Source organism: Asparagus officinalis, chromosome 9 (assembly GCF_001876935.1).
Source record: "Asparagus officinalis chromosome 9, Aspof.V1, whole genome shotgun sequence".
NCBI lineage: Eukaryota > Viridiplantae > Streptophyta > Magnoliopsida > Asparagales > Asparagaceae > Asparagus > Asparagus officinalis.
The window spans coordinates 1,907,957-1,919,023 of NC_033802.1; the positions used below are offsets into that span (position 1 = coordinate 1,907,957).

Sequence of the window (11,067 nt, forward strand, 5' to 3'; positions counted from 1 at the left end):
TCAGTAAAGAATTAGAGCTAAATGTTTGTATTCCATGCCATCCTTTCTGGCATTTTGAACAATGACTCGCACCTATTCTAGCCGGGAAAATAGAAAAATGGGATAATTTAACTGGGATAATTTAACTGACTTCCATGCCAAAAATTTCCTAAGTAAACTCAGAAAGCATAAATACTAAATGGGAAAGCATATATCGGCAAATAGCAGCAGCAGTAACCAAGATGCCAATGCCATTAGCATAAAAAAGAAGGACATAGAAACAGCTATAATAATGCTGTTTAAAGTGTTTCCTAAGGATTATCTCCCACAGAAAATACAAAGCAAACATGTTGAGGAGGAAAGATCAGAGATTAAACGATTGCTTCCTCTCCTCCGCCCTTCTCTTTGCTGCCACAATGGCCTCCAGCCTTTTCCGAGATATGTCTTTCATTACCTGTTGATACAGCAAGTCTAACATATCCAACTCCACTCTCAACTCCTCATCAACTTCATCAACCAATCTCAGTAGAGAATTATCGTCTGAAACACCAAGAATGGCCGGCACATTGCTGCTTACATCAACTCGCAGAGTCTTCTGTTCGAAAAGAGCACCATTTTCAACTACTGCAGATAGTGTGTCCTTTACCTTTCCCTCCATCTTGTACCCGTTAGAATCTATGCAGCCCAAAGGAGAGTACATGCATGCATTTGGGGGCTTATCTCCTGTACATGATAATCCCAAAGAGAATGAGCCGTCAAAATTTGAGACAGCAGCATTTGAAGATTCAAAATCACCATTAAGTTTGCAGTGCTGATCAGCACAATCATCTATCGGATGCTTGTCGTTTTCAATTAAGCCAGAACTAGTAGAGGGGTAGTTGGAGAGCTGGGCAGCTCCAGAAACAATATGCAGTGATCCATTTGAGCTTTCTGCATCCTTGACCAATTCCAGATTTCTTTGTTCATCATTCAGGATTCCATGTCCATTTTCGGAAGCAAGATGATTAATATCAACACATGGCTTCCATCCAGATACCAAGTTCACCAGTATAAGATCGATCAACTCTGCTATAAACTTGATGTCCTTGTTGACGAGTTCAAGTTGTTGAAAATCCATTTCACTTGCAACTGAAAGTGCTGTATCACTGTCGAGGAAAAAGTTAAAATCAATACGGCTTACTTTACCTGCACAAAGAAAAAAAGCATTGTTAGACATAGGTTTAGTTTCCATTACTAATAGTTTTCTTTATAAAATGCAGAGGGAAAAATATTGGTAAAGAAGTGTAGTTACCGTCCTCATTTTCTAACCGTAATACCAAAGATACAAACTTCTCATCCTTTCTCTGCCCTTTCAAATTAAATTTAATGCCATTCCTCCTCTGCAGGACCTGCAGAGTCACACTCTCACCACCAGATTTCTCAATTGCAGTTACAATTGGAGGCCCTGCGCTAACTACCTGAGTGCCTTGAGATGGTTTCATCTGCTGTGCACTACTTTTAGGTTCTACCTTGAGAGCTGGCTTTTCTCTTGAGGAACATGACTTTGGTATGTTGAATTCAGGTAACTGCAAAGGACCATTCGCTTGAACCCCATTTGATTGGAGAAAAGGATCTTTCAGAAGGTCCTTCGCTGACAAACGCTCAGCAGCTGGTACCAAGCATTTCTCTATAAAGGCCTTCACTTCTGGATCCTTAACCTTTGAAAGACCAGCAGGCTTGACACCCTGAAAATTAAAAAAAAAAAGATAAATTAACTTAAACTTTCATTGGTAATAAATAACTGCATATAACACTAAGGAAAAAAAATTAATGAGCTTTAAGCATAAGAATGTACACTTACAGTAGAGACTTTTTTAAATATCTGAGCAGAATTTGTACACTCACTGTAGGGGTATTCGAAGGTAACCATTTCCAGCATGCACATCCCAAACGAGTATATATCAACCAACTCATTATAATCTTCATCATAGAGCTCGGGTGCCATAAACTCAGGTGTCCCTGCAACATATGAGAAACCATTTCATAAATACAAGCAGTACAACAATTTATCTCAGAGCTAACTGCATTACAATTATATAGACAAACAGTATATACATTGTCAATGAAAACCATTCATGTAAACATGCAAGCAATAGTCAAAGTTCATGTCCTAAGAAGTAAAATCAGGTCAGTGAAAAAAATATCTAGATACCAATCACACTCCGGGCTTTAGTCTGTTGCATAACAGTTGCCAGCCCAAGATCTCCAATCTTCACCTCACCATGGTTTCCATTAATGAAAATATTATCACATTTCAAATCCCTATGTATGACAGGGGGCTTCTGACTGTGGAGATAGTTCAAGCCCGTCAATATTTGTCTCGCCCATCCCTTCACAGCTTTCATATCAACCTTCTTGTGTTTCTTACGATACCTATATATTGAAATGAGATCACTAATCCTAAACCAAGAAACTAAACCCAACATCAATAAGAGCTCAAAAGAAAAGGGTAAGTCAAGTGTATATACTGTCTCAAGCTGCCCGAAGTGAAAAGCTCGGTGATGATGTCAATAGTCCTGTTCCCCTCGTCAACCCACGAGGTGTAGAATTTAACAATGTTCTCGTGTTTCAGAGACTTCAAGAGATGAACCTCAGAGTACAACCTCTCCAAGTTTTCAGGGGTTTGCAACATATTATCAAGCTTAATCTGACTCCATGCCACCTCAATCCCATCAAGTTCATCAAAAGCCTTATATCTTTCGTTCAAGCCAAATTAAGGCACACACAATTTAAGTAGGGATAAATTGCAATAAAACCCCCCTCAGTGTTTAAAAGTGACACTTCAATCCCCTTCCTTTTAATTTCTAAGAAAACCAACTTGAATGTAAAAGATACAAATACAAATACAAATAAAGGGGGTAAAGTATCTCTTTTAAAAACTCATGGGGATTTTATGTAATTTACTCTTAAGCTAACATCATTACTATCTACAGGCCAAAAAAAAAAAAGAACCACAATTTAGACAATGCTAATGTAGAAAAAAGGATACACAGTCTTGAATGCTCCTTTACCTAGTATGTCCTTATACTGTAAACAAAAAAAAAACAAATTTTTAATAAAAATAAAACATAATAACAGCAAATCAAAATCTAAATTAAACGGAAAGATCGAGGGATCTTACGCAAACGTAACGGCGAGTGGGATCAACCTCGATGACGTCAGGATCCGGCGGCTCATCGGATCCGGAACAAATAGTAATTCCAGACTTCAGTTAACAACCAATCACAAAGGAGTTATCTGGTTGGATCCAGTATTAGTGATGCCTACAGACACCTATAAGGTAGATTGTATATACTTGATGCAAATAATTGGATTTCGTATAGTTTTTTTTTTCGAATCTGAGTGCCATTTAAATTTGTATTCAAGATCTTAGAAATTTCGTATAGTTTTTTTTTCATATCTATATCAATGTGAAAAAGAGAACAAGGATGTGACATGGTCTGTAACCGAACTCATGATCGCCGCCAGTCAGCAAACTAGGGTTAGGATTAGCTCCCGAACGAAGAACACGAAGAAAACCCCAGGAATCGAGATGAATCTGAGGCCAGGCGATGAGCAAAGCCCTAACGAACTCCAAAACTCGGTAGAAATCGGATCAGAACGAAGGCGATCGAGCGGGCCAAAACCCTAGGAATCGTGAGAGAGGGAGAGGGAGGGCGCTGCGAAATCTCTCGGTTTTGGGAAAATTGACGGGCGGAGATCGCGGGAGCTTAACCGATTTAAGAAAGGGGGAGCGGTTGGCGGGAGATCGAGACACGTGTAAGAATTGAACGGTGAGGATTTGATTTGGAAAGATTAATTTGATTAAGAAAATAGGACGGTTGAGTCGGCTTGGGAATTAGATTGGGATTCAGATAGGGATGGTATCAATTGGATTTTGTTTTTAATGGGTTAATTAAAGAATTTTTTTTTTATGGGCTTTTGGATTTGGATTATTTAATCACGTGTTTCATTTATGAGGGGTGATAGGGGCACACCCCCAACCACACCCTCCACCACACCTCCTCTCCCTCTATATTGCATTGGGCCCACATCAATTTTTTTAAAAAAATTTGATGTGGGGCCCAATGCACTATAGCGGGAGATGAGGTATGGTGGAGGGTGTGGTTGGGGTTGTGCCCCTAACATTTCTATTCATTTATATTGTTTCCTTAACGCTGCCAAAGCCTTCCCCATAGATAGAAGCCTATTTTCAACGCTTCCAAAAGGCAATCTAATTGTTAAAATAGTAATTTTATAAATGATTAAATTTCAAATAGATTCCACTAAATTTGGTTTGAGAGAATGTGACTCCTATACCATATTAGCCTAATTTATTAGTAGATAATCTTGAAGGGCCAAAGAGAAAAAAAAATTGTAGAAAATATATGAGAGATTGAATGGAATAGTATATTTCTGAATATCAAAATAAAAATTTATTTATTACTCAAATGAAAATGTCAAAAGAGTTTAATTCATATTATTTTATTACGAATCGGCAGAGGTAGGTGGAGTATACGACTGTGAGATATTAGTGGATATTCTTGAAATTCTTAAATTTTCACAAATACAAGAAATAAGAAAATCAAACCACAATGACTCATTCATTTAGAAATAGTAAATTGAGTCAGATCAGGAATGATGTTGGAGTTATACTTTGATAGGGATAGAACTGATTGGATTTGTTTTCATCGAATTTAATTAATAAACATATTTTATATTAATTTTGGAGTTCTTTAATGACATATGTCAGTGATATATTTATTATTTTTTTGGGTCAGTAACGATATATTTAAATTGTTTCCTTAACCATTGGCAAAGAGGGGAGTTGGGGGGATCATAAAAGCCTATTTCGATGTGTCAAAATTAAATATTTATATTTATAACATAAATAATTTTGCAATAGACTCTATTAAATTTCGTTCAAGAGAAAAATGACTATGGTGCACAGTTTTAGCCTGATTCACTAGTGGGTATTCTTTTCGGGCTAATTGAATATAACTCCATCATCTATAAATTTAAATAATAAATATCATCTCATAGCACCTAACACCCCTCAATTTCATTAAAAAGAAGGGCTACCTGCTCCAAAAAAATGTCAATTTAGGAATATTAAGCACCATCAAAATAATTGAGGGTCGATAGGAATGAACCCCACCCTTTCTACTGCAATGCACATAATAAAATTTGTTTTTTATTTTTTGGAAAGTTTAGTTTAAGTAAAAAGTTTTTGGAGAAATTGGTTGCACAAAGTTGTATAAATGGATTACTTTAGGGTCTTTCAATTTCTTCCATTTTATTTTTCTGAACAACAAGACTGATTAATGTGATTAGGACAGAGAGAGAAAGTACAAGTGTATTTACGGCATCACTTGAGGATAAATTCACTGTGAAAGAGAGACGTTAAAAAATGGACCCCACTTGAAAATACTAGAGACACATCACACATATAACATGTTGAATTCATGCCATTAAGGTATTTGTTGCGACAATACATGAGAGCTTAGAACTTTTGCAAATATTTGATGGGGATTGATTAGAAGAGTATATTTTTGAATATCAGAAGGTGTTGGGCGCAGAGTCACGCCCTCACGCCGCAGAAGCGATATCACACGAGGGAAAGCCCTGGCTTTTATTTTCACAAAAGCTCAAGCCAACCACTATATTCTCGTTTCACAAAGGAAGCAAGAATAGAAAGTAAAATATCTCAACAGAATGAAATATACATCCATCCTCTCATCAGTTCTAGGACTGACTTGTCGAGGGAACCTACAAACAATAGCCAAAAGCCAGAAAACAGTAAAGACACGAGATTTACGTGGTTCGGCAAACTTGCCCACTACGTCCACGGAAAAAAACTTCAAGCAAAATAAAAATACTTAAAGAGTTTGATTGATATTACAAAAATGATACAGGCACACCATGTGCCACACCCTTAGCCACACTCTCCTCTCTCTGCTACAGTAACTAGGGCCCACGTGAGATTTATAAATAAATCTCATAAATAAATCTCATGTAGGCCCTGGTTACTGTAGCAGAGAGAGGAGAGTGGTTGAGGGTGTGGCACATGGTGTGCCTGTAGTGTCACTCTTGATATTATATGGTTATGATTGACAGAGATGGGTGGACTATGCGATAGCGAGGCATTGGTAGATGCTGAGTATTTTTTTCTTCTACCATAAAGCAAATAATGTTTCATTTAATCTTGAAGTTCTCATTTTTATTCTTCAAAATTATAAGAAATAATAGAGCTTTGGGGATGAGTTGTTTAAGAAGGCACCTGCTATTATTTGTGAGTCATGATACAAAATTTAAAAAAAAAACACTCAATTTACTTTAAAAAAAACCCCAAAACTCAATACATAAAAGGCCTTTACCTCTCTCTACTTCAAAGGTTCACAGCAAAACTCTGGATGCACTTAACCGATGCCTCCGAATCTCAACGTACTCTCCCTGCAGTTTCACTGCCTGCTTCGACTCAGCGCAACCCGTTCTGGTCCCCTTCACCGGCTGACTTCACTGGAGGCGTCCCGCGCCACCACATCCACCTCCATGTTGCTTCGACTCGCAGAAGGCTACAACCGTTCCCTTTTCAGGAGAACAATTTTAAATTGCAAGTCCTGAACAGTGCCACTCGTGTAGGGATGGTTCATGATGAATCCGTATTCACGATTCATAATCTATCTCTATTCTGATATATCATCGTAGTAGTGTGCTTGTGAATGCGCGCGTGTGTATAAATAAGATTGCTGTCTCTGGGACTGACCATCATGTACTCGAGCCTTTTTATTTTGTACATTTACAGTTAATTTGTATCCTATAAAAAGGATTGGTAAGTTGTAAGAAAAACTATATTACAAGTATATTGCTCTTGTAATATATTAATGGTGATTATATATTGGCTTGTAGATATGTGATGTTGGTGAAAACACGGAACTGATCTTTGTCTACAATAATTTTGATGTAAAGGATGCATATAATGTAGGGAGGGATATCTTCTACTGAGGAATTTTAGAAATTGTTGGTTACTTCAATGAGCTTATTGACTATGATAGGCTCAGAAATTGTGGATTTCTGTCAGAGAGGTGTATTTTGGGCATTTTGAGTCTTGTGCTTCCCACGTGAGTGGGTTAAAACTAGCAGTTTTTTTTTTTCGCAGGGTTTGTTGGAACCAAAAAAGTTCAGAGAGGTTTCGCTGGGAAACCCCGTAAAGTTTTGGAGGGTAGGTTCTGTGAAGTTAACCCATAATTATCTTCGTCCAGATTGTCCTTCTTGGTCGATAACAGCCTCCAAAACTTTCACTGTCAAATCTCTCCATCACACCTTAGCTGATGTTGAGATACGATTCAAGCATCTCTCAATCATCTGGAATAATATGCTGCCTAGTAAAATCCAAATTTTCTTCTGCCTCCTCAGTTCTCTTAGACTGAAGAGCAAAGCCAGACTCGCCTCTCAAAGATGGTTAGCTGATTCGTGCTGTATGTTTTGCTCCGAGCAAGAAACTCATGACCATCTCTTCACATCATGTTACGTGACTCATCTCATCTGGGCTCCTTTTCTTCTCAAATTAGGAATCGGCTCCCTCCCTGCTAACATCGACCAGTGTTTAGCAATCTGCTCCAACCCATCCATCCATGCCTCCGTCCGTCTTCTATGGGGTGTCTGTTTCCCAACCATTAACTGGGTCCTGTGGAAAGCATGTGACGACCTCCTCTTCTCTAACATCATGTCTTCCCCTCATCTAATCATCAAGAAGCATGTTAACTTCATTCTCTCCTAGTCAGGGGCCTCCAACTCCAAGAAGGCGCTCCGGACGAAGAAGCTCATTCTCGAAGCTGAGTCGAGCGAGGACAGCAACATGATGCCTTGATCCCCCGTTGTCATCCTGCTGGTGCTTAAGCAATCTATACGGGTCGTAGTGGTTTCCATTTCTTTGGTTTGAAGTTAGTTTTTTGGTGTTTTTTTGATGTTTTCCTCCAAGACATCTCCTTCTGATTGGGCCTTTTTTCTCCAACTCGGAGACGTGACCTTAATCAGCAGTAGATATCTTCTTTTGTATGCACATCTTATTTTGGTTATCAGTAATCTATTGATAGGGAAATCCCTTATTTTCACTCAAAAAAAAAAAAAAAACCCATAATTATCTTAAGGTGACGTATTACAAGAATATATTTACAAAAATATATAGAATTCAATTTGAAAATGTATAGCTTGGGATATAAATGTTTTAATAAGATAATGTCAAAATAATTAGCAGCAAGCTGGAAACATATACTGATGCTAAAACTTACCCGAACCATAACTTTTGACTTGGTTATCGAAATCACTATTATAATATGTTGTCGGAAAGCTCTCTCTCGACGTGATCTACAAAACTAACATCTCCAGGGGTGCATCTGCCCACCCGGGCACCCCTTGGATCCGCCCCCCACTTCCATCAAAGATATTATGGACTTTGGAATTACACCCTAATGTAAAATCGATCACACAGATTCACGCACAAGCGCCAAATGGTCTCTCCTGCATAGTACATCACATTACAAAATTTTAATCATGTTAAAGAAGAGAATAAAACTAAACCAACCATATATATACTCTGAAGTGACCTTAAACCATCAAATGAACCTGGAACAATCAGGTCCTTGCCATAGTTCAAATTTCATTAAGTAAGAGCGAGCCATACAAAGAGTCTAGTCTGTCCCTATGGAAAGAACCATATGAAATCTTATGCAAGCTGCAAAGAGTACTCTAAAGCCAAAATCAGAACAAATGAATATTATAATGTCACAAATACATGCCCCGTCTGTCTCTCATTTATTATTATTATTTTCCTTTTAATAATATGATCAAGGATTTCTAATTTTCTTATAAACATAAATGTGATTTAAGACTTGTGAAGAATTCCCTATGTGCATGGATAATAACTCATTGCACAATCTTTATGCTTCGTACTAACAAAGTCGCAGTAGATGTAAAATAAGGATGTCAGGTTTATTCTTGTACCTTACAAGTAAAAAAGTTATTTATAAATCAAATTAAGTGTGTCGCCAAACATGCTCTTAGATCAACATACTTAATACTTACCCAACCAGTTTATTAGTCAAACAAAGCTACACAATGAGCCAATTACGGTTCATACTCTTTATACTCAACCTGCACCTACTGAAGATCAAATAGGAATCCTGTTAGAAACCACCCTATCGAAGTGGGGGTAGTTTTCACTATAGATAGAATTAGCTTCAAACAGACCACTCCATTCTAGGAGATGTTCTGATAGAACATCTACTCCTAAACATCGGACTCAAGTAATATCATCATATCAAATAGAGGTTGAACAGCAACTGAGAAGGTCAACTTCATCATCTTATTCACTGCTGTTAAGCTATCTGAACTTGAGCTCAGGGTAAAATCGAGGGTGTGAAACCGTAACCCACAACAGGGCAACAACAAAGAACACAAAAATCAAGACACGTATCCAGGATATTAATCTCGACAAACATAAGAGTCAAGAGCCTAAAAAAAGAACCTCATACTTTTCAAGAGGAAGAATTTGCTCTTTTTACCAATCACTCAATTTACCAATTCTGCAAGCCTAGACTAAAGATACAGTCCGCTTGATTTTTGCATCAAGATAACTATTTATTTTCTGTAAAGACAAGCTCAACTGTAAAATGAAGTGCTTTCAGCAGCCGTAAAAATTACATGTTTTGAGTGTTCTTATTTAGTCAGTGTTACGGCAGATTCTCAAACTTCTATGGATTCCATCAATTGATCAAACTAAAGACCATGGAAGAGAACAGGAGATCAAATAGAATCTTGCACTTCGCCGAAGCTAGGACTCACCTACAGAAGCTCAAGAATTTTCCAGCAGTTGTTGACGAGGAGGAGAATGGCATGCATCTTCAGAGTCGAACAACTACTTGTCTGCTTCATCCAAAAAATTTCCTTTCTGACTTGTTTCCCCAGGAGCCTGATATAGAAACCAAGACAGGTAGTTGATGATATATTGCTTCCAATAGCACTATTTGTGATGACGATAGAAAATATGTTTAACTGCGCAGAGAACCCCTGCACTGTCTATGTTCTGAACTTACTATGCATGTAGTTTCGCTGTTGCAAAGAGACCCCTTTGAGTTAATTTTTTTTAATACTTTTTTACCGTTAGATACTCATTAATTTCACCCATGGGTAACATGTTTCAAAATTTCACCCATGGGTAACATGTTTCAAAATTTCACCAAGTTAAGAAGAGTAAAAAGATTTGACCCAGGGGGTCCATCTGCAACCCTGAAACTACAGGGTCAGTAAGTTCCAAACATCTGTTGCTACAAGGGGTCAAGGTGAGCATAAGAGAGGCAGAGAGATATACCTGAACAAGTTTTAAAAGCTGTTCTAGTTCGACTTGAATCTCTTGAAATGAGGGGCGTGCAGCGGGGTCTGCATCCCAACATCTCTGCATCAGGTCCAACAGTCCAGGGTGTGCATTCGGAGGAAGCTCCGGGCGTTTCCCCTGATGTTACGTAGAAACCGGTCACATGAGGATTGTCATTTTGAAGAAACACTGCTGCATATAGATGTAACATGGATATTAGCCCGTACAAACCTGTCTCACTCCTAGGGCAGCTTGTAAAGGGGTCATACTTTCATAAGGTAGCTGCACAGAGATACAATGACGGATTGATGAAAAAAAAGCTTACATTTGATTAGCTGAGAAGTGAAGTTTTCAAGTTACCTTTAATGTTGCAAGCTCCCAAAGCACAATCGCAAAACTGAATACATCAGCCTTTTGATCGTAAGGTTGATGATTGATAACCTTAAAAAATAGAAGAAAATAAATAGAATTAGAAATTGGTAAACCGGCGGTAAGTTCAACTTAATTTGCGACTACTATCATCTACCAGCTACACATATACCATGGCAACCTACAAAGACTTGCAAAGGAATGCTTGTAGATAACATCAAAGGAATATTGTTATCATAGTTACTTATAACTTTAAAAGGTAGCACAATTAAAGGAAATATAACAGAATTCATAATGGATTTTCACAGCCATGGCTAACAAACACCAAC

General features: G+C 37.9%; 2 protein-coding genes across 3 annotated transcripts in view; both read right to left on the reverse strand.

Moving 5' to 3' along the window:
- Positions 211-3,196, reverse strand: LOC109823920 (probable serine/threonine-protein kinase WNK7). Its single transcript, XM_020390372.1, has 7 exons — positions 3,140-3,196; positions 3,008-3,045; positions 2,487-2,714; positions 2,171-2,391; positions 1,820-1,977; positions 1,271-1,703; positions 211-1,164 (listed from the first exon to the last, which is right to left on the reverse strand). The coding sequence occupies exons 3-7, from the start codon at positions 2,648-2,650 to the stop codon at positions 344-346; spliced, it is 1,797 nt and encodes a 598-aa protein (XP_020245961.1). The 5' UTR covers positions 2,651-2,714; positions 3,008-3,045; positions 3,140-3,196; the 3' UTR covers positions 211-343.
- LOC109823668 (serine/threonine-protein kinase STY8-like) overlaps positions 8,181-11,067 on the reverse strand; it is a 13,491-nt gene continuing 10,604 nt past the window's right edge. Inside the window, exons 12-16 of one of the 2 annotated variants that reach the window (XR_002242435.1) lie at positions 10,730-10,810; positions 10,601-10,651; positions 10,367-10,507; positions 9,841-9,967; positions 8,181-8,517 (exon numbers count right to left, since the gene is read on the reverse strand). Coding sequence is in view for 1 of the 2 variants with exons in the window: in XM_020389993.1 (XP_020245582.1) it covers positions 9,914-9,967; positions 10,367-10,507; positions 10,601-10,651; positions 10,730-10,810 (327 nt within the window). In the remaining variant the exon portion in view is untranslated. Of the gene's footprint in view, positions 8,518-9,511; positions 9,968-10,366; positions 10,508-10,600; positions 10,652-10,729; positions 10,811-11,067 lie in introns of those variants that run through there. The other variant, XM_020389993.1, reaches the window with a different exon arrangement.

Excerpts from the sequence above, each read along its gene's own strand:
- LOC109823920 (XM_020390372.1), bottom strand. The coding sequence starts at position 2,650 with ATGTTGCAAACCCCTGAAAACTTGGAGAGGTTGTACTCTGAGGTTCAT. Across the intron at positions 1,978-2,170 it reads TAAAGCCCGGAGTGTGATTG|GGACACCTGAGTTTATGGCA; the intron begins GTATCTAGATAT and ends CATATGTTGCAG. Across the intron at positions 1,704-1,819 it reads TATTTAAAAAAGTCTCTACT|GGTGTCAAGCCTGCTGGTCT; the intron begins GTAAGTGTACAT and ends TTTAATTTTCAG.